The sequence below is a fragment of the Sorghum bicolor genome, chromosome 2, assembly GCF_000003195.3.
Source record: "Sorghum bicolor cultivar BTx623 chromosome 2, Sorghum_bicolor_NCBIv3, whole genome shotgun sequence".
NCBI classification, from domain to species: domain Eukaryota; kingdom Viridiplantae; phylum Streptophyta; class Magnoliopsida; order Poales; family Poaceae; genus Sorghum; species Sorghum bicolor.
Window position 1 is genome coordinate 70,509,881 of NC_012871.2, and position 17,057 is coordinate 70,526,937.

General features: G+C 41.9%; 1 protein-coding gene across 1 annotated transcript; it reads right to left on the reverse strand.

The window, feature by feature from the left end:
- LOC8056325 (transcription factor MYB74) lies at positions 2,467 to 4,533 on the reverse strand. The gene is made up of 3 exons (XM_002462970.2): positions 4,104 to 4,533; positions 3,845 to 3,974; positions 2,467 to 3,653 (listed from the first exon to the last, which is right to left on the reverse strand). Exons 1-3 carry the CDS (start codon positions 4,234 to 4,236, stop codon positions 2,792 to 2,794), a joined length of 1,125 nt encoding a protein of 374 aa, XP_002463015.1. The 5' UTR covers positions 4,237 to 4,533; the 3' UTR covers positions 2,467 to 2,791.

The window sequence follows — 17,057 nt, forward strand, 5'->3', positions numbered from 1 at the left end:
GCGCGCGGAGGTGGCAGCCCACGCGTCCCCGCCGAGGCGCGCCGGGCGGCGGCCGCGAGCCCGCCACGCGACGAAATCCGCCAGCCAAAACACGGGGATGTATCGGAGCATATGTCGCCATCACGACCGCGACGCTCGCTCGCGCGGGCCCCCTGGTACGTCCAGTACAGACCGAGACCGCGACGGCGACGGCGACGGCCCCTGTGTGCACCGATATGCGCGCGCAAGGGACATCGCCGGCGCCGAAACACGGCCTCGTCCATAGCTGGTTCTTGGTTCGACAGATACAGACACTAGTACGTACTATTTAGAGGAACACTGATTTGTTCTCGCTCGACCGTGCGCGTGTCGCTCGCTGGGTGCACCGTGCCCCGGCCCGCCCCTGCTGGTCGATCCTTTTCTACACGTGAGTGACGTGACGGTCCCCGTCGAGCCGTCGACAGGTATATGTGTGTAAACACTGCGTATATATACGCATGTACGCTTTGGTCCAACTTCAAGCAACGAGTAGGAGTACGTAATGCATCCACATGTTAATTTGCACTCTCTTGCGCTCACACAGCTGTACGTAATACTACTCTCGAGGTAACTAAAGTCAGCTCTCTGTTTTTTTTTTTTACTTCTCTCATTTCACAAGTTTTTACTTCTCGCATGTAACAAATTAAAGCTAGCTAGCTGCCTCTCGTCGCTACATCAATTACCACTTTTATCGAACACTTTGTCTTCTTGCTACAGCTTTTGATGCCGTACCAACAAATTGACCTACAATTTTTACGAAACACGTGACAATTATAAGTCAGGTCATCATGAGATCAATCATCAACTAATAATAATAACAACCAGTAACATGTATACTAACATGTTCCAAATTATTAGCTCCTTTTTCTTTCAAAAATTATTAGCTCCTCAAAAGGAAGGATGACGATTGGACGACTCAATTTACCATATAATCATCATATTGCTTTTGAAAAAAATTGATTAATTAGGGCCCGCGTTTCATCTTTATTTGGATTGTGGATTGTGGCTTTTATATAGCCAGAAGCTGTAATAACACAAGCAGAATTTTTTACCCCAGCCCTAGCATAGTCGCACAATCTGCCACTGAATGTAAGGCTGACATGTAGGACTTGGACCCAGACTGTGTCAGCCTCTCACCAATTCTGAACATAAAACTAGCTAGGCATTTATTCAGTGGCAATGGTTTCTAAGACATCAATATGTGGAAAACTGGCTTTCAGAAATGGGTACTGATCAATTAATTAGAGTTCGAATAAAAGTTAATTTCATAGTATTTTCCTTGGAACCATGATTTTATGTATTATTAATTGCTAGTAGTACTATATACATATAGTGGAAAAAACACCTTGCCCTTATTAATAGTTAGCTCCATTGACATGGTCAGTATGATATAGTTTCTTCTACATATATATATATATATATATATATATATATATATATATATATATATATATATATATATATATATATATATATATATTTGCACATTTTTTAGTTTGAGATCGACAACAAGGTCGTGGCGGCTGCATATTCTTCGTGTAGATCTGATCAAATCAAAGAGAAAATAGTATTCGCTGCTAATAAACATGCATGTTTATAGGTACGATTACTATTATTGGCATGCATGCAGACGTTGACCTGCTCCTGTGTAGATACCGTACGTCCATGAGACGTACGATGAATGTATCGATCAACAAAGGTCAGCTGTTGGTAAGAGGTTGGAAAGAGGAAAGCAGCTACCCGACCGCGCTAGTTGCTCAATCCGTTGGCACTGCTTGGTGTCGATACACTCTTAGTACGTACTGTATGAGCAAAAGGCACATGCAAGCTTGTAAGTCGTGTCAAACTGTCAATGCATGGGTCATGATCCGGTTACACCTCTGGTGACCATGCAAAGACGAAGCAAATCATCAAGTTGCAATATTCTACATATGTTATGCATGTGTTATTTGGACTTGTTGTCTACTAACTTAAAAAGTAACACCCATCAACAGAGATTTATTTGACTTTGAAAACCCAACAGCAGTCCACAACAACATACAAACTAGTAGTATATGATATATCTCATCAACGTACAAATTGATCAAGCAATTGTATGCCACTCATCAGAGAGGGAGCAGGCAGCAGCTATAGCAATCATTAAGCTGCTTGCGTTGCACACCATATACCAGTGTTAGCTACTAGTGATCTGTTTTTTTCTCAACCATTTAAGAATCATTGTCTATATCATGCATCATGCGTCCATCAGCTGTGACCATGACAGTTACTGGTGGTATTTTAATTATTTTATATTCCCGCCATACAGTCCCCAATCACATAAGGGGAAATCAGGAGACGAGGCATGGGTGAGTAAGGCAGTAGCATTCTAAGAAAAGCAACCCTGATTTTCTTCGCTGGAGACAAAGCCGTGATGCGAGCGAGAGTGACAGCAGCCGTCTGAACCAATCATGCCAGGACACCTTCGAATTCGCCGTACGTGGTTCCCCACACTGACACGCACCACAAGTCTAGCTAATTGAAAGAAAGAATAGACGAAAATTACAGTAGTAGAAATTCTGGGAAGCTTCTAAACAGTAATTAATCACTGATCGATCATGAACGAACAACTGGATAAAGGAGGTGCAACAACAAATCCTGTACAAAAATGCGTCCGTGTCCGTCCTGAGATAGATTTTCGTTTTGCCGCCCGTTGCGGTACGTGATGAAGTGTTGGACCTAGTTTCCACGGATCAGCAGGTCCCCGTGCTCCTGTGAATTTTTTTGGCCGTCGTTGTTACATGTAGTCGCTCACGTCAAGGAGCTCAGACAGCTGCATGTTGAACAGCGCGGCGGCGGCGGCGGCGTCGTTGCTCGTGCTCGCGCTCGCGCCGCCGTACGTCGTGGTGGTGGTGGAGGTGGAGTGATTCAACCGCGCCACCGGGCTGGACGACGGTGTGGACACGCCGGAGCCGACGTTGTTGTTGTTGTTGTTGTTGTTGTTGCTGCTGCTTGTCACCGTGCTGCTCCACTGCTGCAGGTTCGACGCGTCGGCGGCCTGCACCATCTGCATCAGCGCCGGGACGTCCAGGCTGTCGACCTCGTAGCCCGTATTATTAGGTGGCTGCATGCTGTGGCAAGCCGCCGCGGCCATGTCCTGATGCGCGGCCGCGAGCTGCTGCTGCACCGTCGTCGGGTTCGAGTTCATGTGGACCAGGTCCGGCATTTGGCACGCGGCTCCGGCCTGCATGAACTGCTCGGCCTGCTGCTGCGGCGGCGGCGCCACCTGTTGCGCCATGGCAGCCGCCGCCTGCTGCGCCATCTGCGCCTGCAGAATCCACGGCAGGAGCTGGCCGTTCTGGTGGTGGTCGCCGATCGCGGGCGGGCCGGAGGAGAGCAGGGTGGAGGCGAGGCGGAGGAGGTCCGGGTAGTTGGCGAGCGGCTCCAAGGCGCGGAGCGTGTCGAGGTCGGCCTGCGTGGGGTAGTAGGCGGCGGCGGCGGGCTTGAGGAGCGCGGAGAGGTCGAGGAGGTCGAGGCGCGGCGCGTGGGTGACGGGGTCGATGCCCATGCGGAGCAGGCGCTTGCGGATGTGCGTGTTCCAGTAGTTCTTGATCTCGTTGTCCGTCCGTCCGGGCAGCCGCGCCGCGATCGCTGACCACCTAACCATCATTAGTGTAGCCAATCACGTATCAGAAACCGTACTACTGTGCCTATCTACTACTCCTAATCCTACTAGCTAGTGAGCTACACAAGCCAAGCTAGGCTAGGCCAGCTAGCTACTAGTAGTTCTATGCGAGAGGAGAAAAAGAAACACTATTATTCTGTTTGTCTACTGTGTGTGCCTGCTTACTTGTTGCCGAGGATGCTGTGGAGCTGGATGATAGTCTCCTCCTCCTCGAAGGAGAAGCGGCCGCGCTTGATGTCCGGCCTCAGGTAGTTAGTCCACCGCAGCCGGCAGCTCTTCCCACACCGCGCGAGCCCTGCGTGTGCCAGCCATGGCAAGGATCGATGTATCGATCCGGGGTGAGCATAGATATGCATGGATATGTCTATGCGTATGATTGATGAGATAATATATAAGCTCCGGCCGTCGAGGTCAGGGCGCTCACCGGCATTCTTGGGGAGGGTGCGCCAGTTGCCCTGGCCGTGCTTCTTGATGTAGGCGATGAGCTTCTCGTCCTCCTCGGGCGTCCACGGCCCCTTCTTCATCCCGCTCTTCTCGCAGCACGGCGCGCGCCCCATCGATTGTTGCCTGGACCTGGATCAACCGGTCGACCAGCAGAGGTAGCAGACGAAGCTGCAGGAAGGGCTTGGGACGACGACGACGGAGCCCGTGCTCGCGCCCGTGGGGAAAGGACTAGTGTCGAGCGAAAAAAAAAGGCCTGGTTTGTCTCGCTGCTACACGAGCTTATCGGCGCTGTAGCCGCAGATCAGACCGATCGAGCAGGACACAGGCCTGGAGGCGGGAGCGTCGTTGCGTTGCGTTGCGCTCGAGCTACAGGGAGGGGGTGTGTGAAACTGAGCTAGAAAGGAAGAGGACAGGAGATCTCGAGTAGGGGTGGGGGCGGGGTGGAAGGCTTATAAAGGGCGCGAGGGCGACGCGGGCCGTGTGGTGTGGGAAGTCAACAGGATTCGGTGCCGTCCTTTGTGTGCCGCGCCCGCGACGTGGCCGCCAGACGCAGCTCCGGACAACGGGGCTCGGAGGAACAGTGCATCGATTGAGCGAAAAAGTTTACTGGAGCTGCTAGCTGCTCCTGGCGGGCCACCACGGCAGCCGCAGGCGGGCCACACAGCTAACCCGAGCAATCTGCCGCGGGCAAGCGTCAGCAGCCAACAGCCAATAGCAACAGGATCACTGGATCGGGGCAGAGCGTCCAGATCTAGACGACGGAACGTCACGGCAAATCGAGTCCATGGGCACAATCACACGAGCTCGCTCGCCGGCCGGACATGATATAATCCGTTTTTACTGCTGGGGAGCGACTGAACCAGAGCCCTTTTTTACCGCAGGATATGTGTGTAATTGTCCTGCTAACTTTGTTGGGCAGTACTCCTTCCGTTCCAAAAAAAAGTATCGTTTTAGGTTTTTGTGCCACAAGTTTAACTCGATTTGTAGAAAATATATGCAATATTTATATCTCTAAATAAATTTGTTAAAAAACTAGACTTAAAGATTTTTCCAATGATATTAATTATTTACTATAAATACTAATATTTTTTAATATATATTTAGTTAAAGTTATTTCTCGAAAAGCGAAAACGACACTTATTTTGAGACGGAGGGAGTATGTCATATGTGCAGCCCCATTTAAAATGTCTGATCATTTTTCATGTCTTTTTGCTGCTTGGATATGTTCCGCGATCTTTCGATCTTTTTTGTTTTGTTTTGAAATCCATGCATTCATCACTTAAAGCTACAGCTTGACGTACACTTCGGCGCATGTGTGGAAAACGTCAATCTGATGGATGGGTGGTGGTCAGACCACAGTGCGTGATTCGGACCATGTGGGCCGAGAAATGGCAACTGCCTTTTTGGAACAATAAAAACTTCGGAAAATTTGATACCCCACAGACCACATTTGTATTCACAACATCCGGCTTCTATGAGATCCTGCTCGGTTCTTTTAAGTTTGCCTTTAAAACAATCAGAATTTCTCCCTCATACTTGATGCTTCCTACACATGCGCTTGATTAGTGAGAAGCAGGTGTGGAGCAAGAATCACTGGTATTGGGCTGCAGCACCGGCCTTGCCCGTGTAGAATCACTGAGGGGAGTTTGGATCATTTCATTGGGAGGAATTGAAATCTACTTAATAAATTAGACTATTTAGTTTAAAATTTGATATTTCATCACTTTTCAAAAGTCACATATAAACTATATCTAAAATTCATAAGGTGAGAGATGAAAAATGATTCTATAGATTATCATCCTATGTTTCTACTTTACAATTTATAACACCTCTTCAATTCACTCCCTACGGTATAAATATAACACACAAATATCAATCTCATATAGTCAACAGTACTATACAAGATATAATCCATATATACAATCAGCAGAATAGCTATTTTGGTCGCTGAAATATTACTCGGGGCTCAGCTCACCTTCATCCCTTAACTTTTAAAACAACCGTTTTAGTCTTCAAAATTTATTTTTAAGCTCAATTTCGTCCCAGAACTATGAGGATGATCGTTTCAGTCCTCATACTTTGTATTTTGGTTCAATTTTTTTTATAAACTACCAAAGTGCATTTTGGTCTTTAAACTTTTATTTTTTCAACTCATTTTTTCTATCTAAAAAGAAAAATTTTTATATCTTAGGCCCAATTTCATCCATGAATTATCAAAATGCATTTTGGCACAACTTCGTTCTTTGTCCGACACCACTCGCGATTTGAGATGGACAATCATCGTTAGACACTATTGTCCCTAGTGTCACCCCCAACTACCAAATCGGATAGCACACTTTCAGCATTTGTAATCAAAACCCACTAAAGGGCTAGATGCACTTACAAATAGCCACTAAAGTGTTTTAGGATGATGTTTTTTATCTCCAATTGCTGGTGGTGTTGAAGTTGACCATGTGCAATAGCACAACGTTCCACACACACATAGAACGATAAACAAAGTTGAGTTTGAAAATAAAAGTTTGAAGACCAAAACAACAAATTAAAGTTTGAAGACTAAAATGGTCATCTTCATAGTTTTAGGATGAAATTGAACCCAAAATGCAAAGTTTGGGGACTAGAATGATCATCTTCATAGTTCTAGAATAAAATTGAGCCTAACAGTAGATTTTGATGGACTAAAATGTCCGTTTTGAATCAGGGATGAAACTGAGCCTCGAATAATATTTCAGAGACCAAAATGACTATTCTGCATATACAATCATGTTAGCTCGATTAAGTTATGTCTAAATTATCAAGGATCCAAATGGGACCTAAGATAAAAAATATAATTCTCAAAATCATCCTAAGAAACAAATAAGCTCCCAAACCAAAATTCAATTAATTTGGCCAGACTATGAGTTGGGGATCTAAAGAAGACGACCTTAGCTAATTTTTATCAGTCAGTTATTAGTTCTAGGAGATCTAAACAAGTCTTAAAGAACACAACGAGCACTTGATCAAGTATATGATGCGAAGGAGGAAGAAGATGATGTGGGGAGTGTTCGATTTCATAAGACTCCCAACACCATCTTCCTATGGCATGTGGAGAGCACTTGGTCCTATGACGATGATTGCCTGACAATGGACTCACCTTCATTGTCGCATGTGCCACCATAGGTCACGCCGTCATAGGGGGGATAGCCGACGTCATGGATGCCGAGGCGTGTCTTGACCCAACGCTAGTCGGGACAGCCACCTCAAAAGATGTGACGGTCATCAGGGCTGCCATAAACGCCGTCAACCGCACCCCAACTCCCTCAGATGACCTCTACCGACCGATGCCTCAAGCGTTTCTCCAAGCAAATCACAAAGGCGAGGCAACCGCCACTCTTAGAGAGCTACCTAATGTTATGGCCCATGGCCCGAGCTCCCCAAGAGGAGCAAAGTGGATAGCGGCGTAAAAAATGTATCATCACGACATCAAAACGAGGTGAGCCACCATGTCTTGAAGCACTTGGAATTAACCAGCGGATGTCGTCTTCATTGACGACGACCGTAAAGTCGTACGAAGAAATTTTTACCGGTGACCTTGATAATATTAGGGTGCTACGTGAGTAGTTCCCTTCGGACGGCGACGTAGGTACACTCAGCTTTCAATAAACCAAGGAGGATCCGAGCATATTCATATATAACTCTTCTAACCTCGTGGAACACCGTTAAGACGTGTTGTATTAAATTTTTTCTCTACTTTAATATAAAGATGTGCAAATCTAGCAATGGAGGAAAAAAAACTCAATCTGCTCGGATTGGAAATGGGTGTACGTAAAGGAGACCTCGGTCTCTAACTCTCTATTACCTGGCCGGCGTTGACGGTCTCTGGGGCGCGGTGCCTGCCACCTTGCACGGCTGACGGTTCGCAGTGGTGGCACCACGCTGCTCAGCCCTGCCCAGCCAATCACCCTACGCGCTCGATCGCGAAACCTGCGTGCATGCATGGCTCCCGCGCAGGCGCAGGCGCGCTCAGCCCTGCACCGCGCCGGCTGCGCCCAACGCCCATGGCAGCGGCGGGAACCTTGTCCTTCCCGAGCCGAGCCCGGCCTGCCCCGAAATCTTCCGGTCCGAATGTTCGGACCGGAGACGCCGTCCGACGGTTCCCGCTCAATCATTCCTGCGCGCACGGGGCTGCCAGGTACGTATGTTTTTTTTTAATTTCTTTTCCTTTTTTGTTTTTTCTTTCCTTTTCTTTTCTTCTTCTTTTCTTTCCTTTTATGTTTCATTTATTTTTCCCTCCCCGTTAGTTTTCTTCTCTTTTTTTTTCTTTTTCTTTTTCTTTTTATTTATTTATTTCTTTTTCTTTTTTCTTATTTTATTTTATTTTTCTTTATCTTTTCATTTTCCTTCCTGCCCGTTGTTGTTCCTATTTGTTTTTTCTTGGTATTTTTTCTTTTCTTTATTTTGTTTTTTTTCTTTTTCTTTTTCCCTAATTCATGTTTATAGATTCAATTTATTTTTATTTTTCTTTTATGTTATTTTATATTTTTATCTTTCTTTTATTTTTTCCTCTTTATTTTTTATTCCTTTTTGCGCTTCATTTTTCCCTTTCTTTTTTTTTATTTTTTATTTCATTCATCTTTTTATTTTTTTGTTTCTTTTGGCAACACATTAATTTAGTGCTGGTTACAAAGGTGTTTATTAGATTATTTTTGTGGAATACATGCATGCATGTGATTGAAACGCTACAAACGTCTTGATATTGATCCTATGGTGGTTGTTTAATTTTTTTATGGACTAATATCATAGGAAGCGAGTGATATTATTTTTTGTTTCTGTTTCATTCAATTTTCCATATTATTTTTATTTTATTTTTTATTTACTATCATTAATTAGTTTTATTTATTCTTTTTATTTCTTTTTTGTCTTTATGTTTTTTATAGATTTTTTATTTTTCTACTTTATCTTACTTAATTATTTTTTATATTTACTTTTTTCTTTTCTATATTTCATGAGATGTGATGTAAAATGGTGTTTTTTGCAACGTTTATGTGGTATACAATGCCATGTTTTTTGATGTTTTTTTATGATGTTTATGTAGTATATGTAATGTTCTATGGTTTTCTATGATGTTCATGTGTTATACATGTAATGTTCTATGATATTTTTTTTGATGTTCATGTGGTATTTTTGTGATGTTCTACGATTTTTTTTGTGATGTTCGTGTAATATATATCTGATAATGCAACATTCTATATTGTATTTGGCGATGTTCTATATTGCATTTGGTGATGTTCGATGGTTCATTTAGTGATGTTCACTTAGTATATATGATGATGTACATAGTGATATTCACGTAATATATATGTGATGTTCTATAGTGTATTTAATGGTGTTCTATATTGTATTTAGTGATGCTCTATGATGTATTTAGTGATGTTCATGTTAATGTTCGATAGTGAATTTAGTGACGTTCATTTAGTATACATGTGATGTTTTTTTGATATATTTAGTGATGTTCAGGTAATATATATATGATGTTCTATAATGTATTTAGTAATGTTCTATGGTGTATTTAGTGATGTTCACTTAGTATACATGTGGTGTTCTATGATGTACTGAGTGATGTTTATGTAATGTATTTGTGATGTTCTATAATATATTTAGTGATGTTCCGTAATGTATTTAGTTATGTTCACTTAACATACATGTGATGTTTGCCTTTTATTTTTTCCATATTCCATTGTATATGGTATACACATGATGAATGAGATACTTTATGATTATCTTTAAGTATTTTCACAACATATTATGTAGTATTCATACAACATGTTATGTAGTATTTATACAACATGTTATGTAGTATTTTCCCATGTTTCATTTGTTATATTATACACATGATGTTCTACTTGTGTAATGTTATTTATTATATAATTCTATATTTTTATTTTATTTATTTATCGGTATTATAATACCAATCATTTAAGTGTGTTTTCATATGGAATATTGTTTTTTCTAAATTTAAAACATTTTTCTGTGAAGGCGGAATATTGTTTTATGAATCTAGAACACCACCTTTATTCAATAATAAAAGAAAATATTCTATCTTTATGAAATACATATTCGTTAATAAAACTTTATCTGAATATATTCATGTTGAGATCTTATTTTGAAGCATTTAGTATAAGGAATCCAATAGTGCAATCTGAATTTAATTTGGATACTTGATTTGCTAACTATAACGAAGATGGAACATCGTCTCTTATGAAGATGGAACATTATTTTTTAATGAAGATGGAACATCGTCGCCATGTTTATAATACCAATACGGTTCTTAGAATATTTTATTATGAAGATAGAACATTATTTTTTAAACCTTAAACATCGTCTCAGCTCAATACAAAAATGTTCTATCTTTATATGATAATTATTCGTTATTAAAATTTTATCTAAATATATCCATGTGAGATCTTGTTTTGAAGGATTTATTACAAGAAATCAAATGGTGTAATCGAAATTTAATTTGGATATTTTGTTTAAGAGTTATGACTTTTTTCATTAAAAGTCATTATGTGCATGCGTCGTAACTAACATGGATATGTTGCTGCACTATCTCCTCGCACTAGCTGCGCATGATAAAGTCACAAGCCAAAATTAATTATTATGGGTGAGAATAAATACGTACCAGCACCGGCCATAGAAAAAGTACATTATTAAAGGTCTAATTTGGAAACAGTCTGAAAACGACGTGCGCTGCAGAGGTAAATGTAATTTTCGGCACTAAAACCATTATCAACTAATTTATTCAATAACAGTTATTTAGAAAATGTATAGCTCGCTCTAAAAAAACAGTTCAGAAAAACAGTCAAAATAATTCGACCAACAAACAGTTAATAAGGTTCATTAAATATATAGTGCACGGTGCTATTTGATCTCCTAAAGGAAAAAGAGGAATCGTCGTGGGCGCCAGGCGGGAATTGGGGCGCGGGAGTCTGCCGGACGACGCGTTCCGTCCGAACGGCCGGACCCGACGAGGCCCCCGGCCTGCCCCCCTTAAATTCATGCAGCGAGCCAGCGTGGTAGGCATTGCCGGCCGACCAAACATCCCAGCGCCGGCCGTACTCGACGGCCTCCCCGCTCCGCTGCCACACTGCCCCGGCACGTACACGGTACACACCCGCCCGGCCCAATCGCGGCGGCGCGAATAGGATTCCCCTGGCAGAAAATAAGATTCCCCTGGCACGCGAGATCCGTTCCGATCTGAACTGCTTGCCAATGCGCCCACTCGGATGCCACCCTTTGCCGTGCAAAACGTACGCAGACGCCCGCGCGTCCGTCGAGAGAGAGAGAGAGAGAGAGGGATCCCCTCCCAAAACCCTTCTTTTAGCACCCATCAAAAACGGCCGGACGGATCGAGATCGACGTCGATGGTGCCGTGCCTGTGCAGCCAGAGGCCCGGCCGGAGGCGCGCGCGATCGCCCATCGCCGCCGATTGGGTACGTACGTGTTTCCCGGTAGAAAGTTGCCATGATTTTGCCCTGTGTCATGTGGCCGCCGCCGTGCGACTATGGACAAGCAGTGTGTACGTGTGTCTAGGTACGCGCGTACAGGTGTGCCACCACTGGAGCAGGGGAGTGCGACTCGCGTGCGATTGGGCATTTGGGCGTTGTCTCTCCGGGTGCAGCAGGGCCGTGGTTTCTTGCAAAGATACATCTTGTTCCAAAATTCAAAAAACTTTTAAGATTTCTCGTCACACTAAATCTTGTAATACATATAATTTGCGACATGAATCGTTTTAGTCTAGTTAGTCCATGGTTGAATAGTAATTGTCAGTCCATGATTGAATAATAATTATCAAATACAAACGAAAATGCTACAGAATGTAAACTTAACTTACGAGGCCATAATATTTGTTAGCTAAAGCGGAAATTAATTGTCAAAAAAGCTTTGCCAGGTAAATAAAGCAGGGAGCTTAAAGGGGAGTGAAAGCGACCGGACAAGGGAAAGGCAACCAGGGAACAAAAATCGATCGTCTGCCCCATCAGAGTGTTACTAGTGGCGGACCCAGCTTAGCCTCGGCAAATCGAAGGACGTCGATCAGACCGTGTGTCTTGAAGCTTGCAAGTATTATATTATAGCAAGCTGTAAGGTAGCTAAATGCTGAGGTAGAGAAGAAAGAAAAGGAGAGAGTAAAAGTGTAGTGTAAGCTTACAGCCGGTTCAGACACAAAAACCAAAAAAAATCTGTAAGATAGACAAGTGGGTCATGTATTAATAGTGATGAGGTAACCATTATATGAGTTGGCTGCAAGAAAGTTGTAAAAAAAATCTTACAGCCAGCAGTTGCATGTATTATAATACTTGCTCTAAAATGATGCTGCAACTAAAACTCTAGCATGCATTGTAGCACTGCAGCCCGGGCTAGCGCCTAGAGCTCATTAGATCCTGGATCTGCCACTGCCTACCACTTGTTTCATGCCCCTGCTAACAATAAGGGACTATCTATTTTTATTGGATTTGCTGGATTTGACATATAAAATTATTTTAAAGAAATCAAATAAATTTCAATACCCACAGTAACAATAAAGAACCAACCGTGCATGGTAAATTGACTAAAGACTAAGTCATGATAATATATACACACGTGTTGTGATGTTACGAAATATGAAAGATAAGTCATGCCTTGCACGCATCCTGAATGGACTCGGGCTCGACAGGCTATGACATGAGTGGTATGAGGCTAACAAAGATTTAGCAGCTCCAAACTGTAACCGAGATTGTGTTGGAGGAGGATACAATCGATTGGGATTCGAACTCCTATCATATGTGCCTATATTTGTCAACTGGGCCCTAGACTTTTGTCGTGGTTCTACATTTGCCATATGTGAAAAAGAGAAAAGTAGGAGTGAGAGATGACAAATTGAGAGATGGAACCTAGATCTACATTTGCCACCCATGAAAGTAGAAAAGTAAGAGATCGACGGATAAAGTTGTGAGAGTGAGGGATAGATAGATGAGGGAGATAGGATCGAGAGGCGTACAACATGGGTACATATTTGTCCCCCATAAAAGCGATAAAAATGAGAGCAAGGAACGACATGTTAAAGAAGAATGAGAGACATACCTATAGGGTCAAGAGACAAAAGAAGAGGCCGGTCAAAAGTGATGAAATGATTAACATAAGAGAGTGATAAACTATGAGAGATAAGGATGAGGGACAGACGAACGGGAGAGAAAGAGAGTGATAAACTAAAAGAGGTAAATGTGAGGGATCAATGAAAAAACTATAATATTAGATACATATTTCATGCCTCTCCTTGTGTGATTGTTTGTACGATAAAATCCGTAATGAATTAATGCTAGATTTGTATTATAACTCATGTTAATTTTAAACAAATTCGACTTACGATAAACCTAGGTATCTACTAACCTAAGAACCCAGGAGTATAAATATAAAAAACAACAGAGTTACACAAAGTCTTTCACGGGCCAAATCAACACAATAATTTTAACTGTGGAACAATTTCTATAGAGTTGCTACTGTCACGAATGGCCTTAGCAGCGCACGTGCCACAAAAACTGAAAACTCTTGCTTATAAACGCCGTTCCATAGAGACGTGTCGTCTCTCCCCAGCCTTCGGTGTCTATGTCAGTTGACTTTGAGACGAATATCACAATAATTGCTTGACACAGGACACATCCACTTGTACAAGCCAGTACATGCGGTACATTTTAATATTCGATGTGGTTTGACCATTCAATACACACGTCCCAGACGAAATTAAGCTAGCACAGGGAGATCCAGATGACCAGGACACATGCACTTTACTTGTAAACTAACATTACAAAAAATGAATGGCTACTAACCTATTACCCTATCCGAATAGTAAGACTATATACTCTATTTCAGAGATAAAGAAATGACTAAATTTGCAAATGCCAGCAAGTTGAAGTAGCAACATGTGTCATGCATGAAAGACGAGTGTAATAAATTTCTGCATTATTTAACTATTTGTCAATTATTTTACCGTGTCCATCACACAATTCACATCCTGTACTAGCTAGTAGCCCTCTCCTTCCAAATTAAATGTCACTTTAATATATATTATACTAAATCAAACTTCTCCAAACTTGATTAAGGTCTTGTTCAGATCCAAAAACTTTTTAGATTTTGACACTGTAGCACTTTCGTTTTTATTTGACAAACATTGTCCAATCGTAAAGTAACTAGCCTTAAAAGATTCGTATCGTGATTTACAGGTAAACTGTACAATTAGTTATCTTTTTTATCTATATTTAATGTTCCATGCAAGTGCCGCAAGATTCGATGTGATGGGGAATCTTGTAAAGTTTTGGGTTTTGGATGCATCTAAACAAGGCCTAAGTGTAAAGAGATTAATTTCTTCAACATTGATATTTACAATATCAAATTAGTGTCAATAAATTTCTCATAAAATACATATGTCTTGATAGCACATTTATTCAAACACGCGACAATATATTTTTTATCTCTTCTAAACAAACTGTAACAGTTAGAGAAATTTGATTGATGCAAAACTAAAGTGGCCTACAATTTAGAACATAGATGAGGTAGTTGTAGTTCAAGAAAAAAAAGAAAGGAAGATAAGCCCTAGCAGCTATTAGTATTTAGTAGAGATGTACCCTAGGTTGTCGTCAGTATCCTGAAACAAATGAATCAAGATGAAAAGGCTGCAAAGAGTGTAGCTTAAGAAACAGTGCTGTACCCATGAGGGAGACAGAGAGGCGAGAAGATCACATCCACTCCATCAAACGTGCAACTAAAAGAGTCAAATGACATCGAATGCTTGTAATGGCAAGTTTTGGGTTGATTATTGACTTGGTCGTCAAACCAGACACCTGAACGCCACTCCCTAATCTAGCTTAGCCACCAACTAAGCACCGGTTATTAGTTTAAGCAAGTGGTTGCTAAGTACAAATTAGGCAACCACAAGTTGACAAGTTGCTGCACTAACGGTACGGACTCACACTCTACATTTCCCGTCGACGCCTTAGACGATCGAATGAACGGTTTCCAAACATACTGATGGGAACATTACTTCATGCATGAAAACAACCTTGCATCATGTTTGGAATATACCGCTTTAGTGCTTTGAGGTCTCGTCGTTCTAGCCACCTAATTAAAAATAATTTAAATTAGTTCTATGCCTATATCCAAATAGGAGATGAATACGTGGAATAATTTTTTAATGAAGCCTCCAATTAGTTGTTAGCCAAGTAGCTAGCTTACCCTAGCTAATTTGGACTAATTTAGCCTTAGCTAATAAGTAGCTCTAAGTACTGATCCATATATACATGCCTTGTATACATCAAAGTACTTTCTCTCTGTTGATAGCCGTTTCGGTTAATAAGCGAGCATCCTGTATATATGCTGCTGGACTTTAGAGACCCTTAGATTTTTAGCTAGAGATCTTAAAGTACATATTTCAGTTGTCTTATTTGGTACTAAATAGGTTTCTTCGCAAGAGAATATTTTTACAGAGGAACACGCAAAACATTTGCACGATATTGCAGTAATAAGAAAGGAGAGGGAATCGATCAGGACATATGACCAATCCTAGCTTGATACCTGTTCTTCAGTGTAACTAACACACACTCTCTGTCTCCATCTCCCCCGATTGAATCAAAATTCAGACCGCACGGAAACTTTCCATTTGACAATAATGTTTCTATATAGCATCATGCATAATGTAACTTGATCGTGCAAACTTTAAGTGTACTAGCATGTAATTGCAACCATGCACATATAGATGGAGAGATCGCTGGCGGCCGGCAACCTAAATGTGCGTGGCCGACTTATTTCACAAGGCGAAGTATCCTGCTGAGGACAATTGTACGTGCCGATCCAACGAATTCGGAGGAAATTCAGCGGACGGGCTAGATTATTAGCCGGCGCGATTTTCCTCAAAGAAAAGTTAGCCGACGCAAGATGACAGTGCCTCGTGCCGCCCACACACGGGGGGAGCGCCAGCACACAAATGCGTGCGTGCGGACGCATCCAGCTGCAGCGATCACCTCGATCGCGCATTTTGTTCTTACAGCTAGCGCATTATTGGACTGACTTTAATTAATCCAGTCCGTACGCGCGATGCAATTAGCTAGTGCTAATTTAAATTCATTTCGACGATCCAGTGAGACCAGACACTCAAACACGGGTGATCTCCTGTAACTTCCAGTGATCGCGCCATATATATATATATAGTCCTATGTCATCAAATTTAATACAGACAAGCAGACAATACACACATGCATGTATGTGTATTGATACATACGTATGTACTCCCTCCATACCCATAAAACAAATCGTTTTGGACAATATTTTGGTCAAACATTGAGAATACAAATCATGAATAATTTTTAAATTGTTGAGTTTGAAAATATAAAAACCATATGAATAGATTTGTCTTGAAAAATACTTTCATAAAAATATATCTATACCACTTTTTGATAAATACTTTTATAAAAACAAAAGGTCAAAGTTAGACTTTGCAGACCATGTCATTGTCCAAAATGACTTGTTTTTATGAGTATGGAGGGAGTATATACTTGTATAGTGTAGTGTAGTTAAATACTACCCTAGCTATGTACTAGGTATCGTAGGTAGATTAGATATGATACAGTACGTTTCAACACCCCACAAGATAAACCGGTCCACATTTGGAAGTAACTTTTAAATAGTGACCCCGTGTCTCTCGCCTTGGAGACAATACCCGCCATCTCCCATGGACTACATATATACAAATTATAGTGTCAATCTACTAATCACACACCCCAAATTAAACTATGGTTTCGTCAATACGACAGCAACAACTGTACTAAATCCCTAAGTACTCGATTAGGGCCTCTACGTGGCGCCTCCCAAGCGAGATCCCCTGGCGTATGCCTTGCCCAAACCAGGTATATCCCAGTGTAGTACTTATATATAT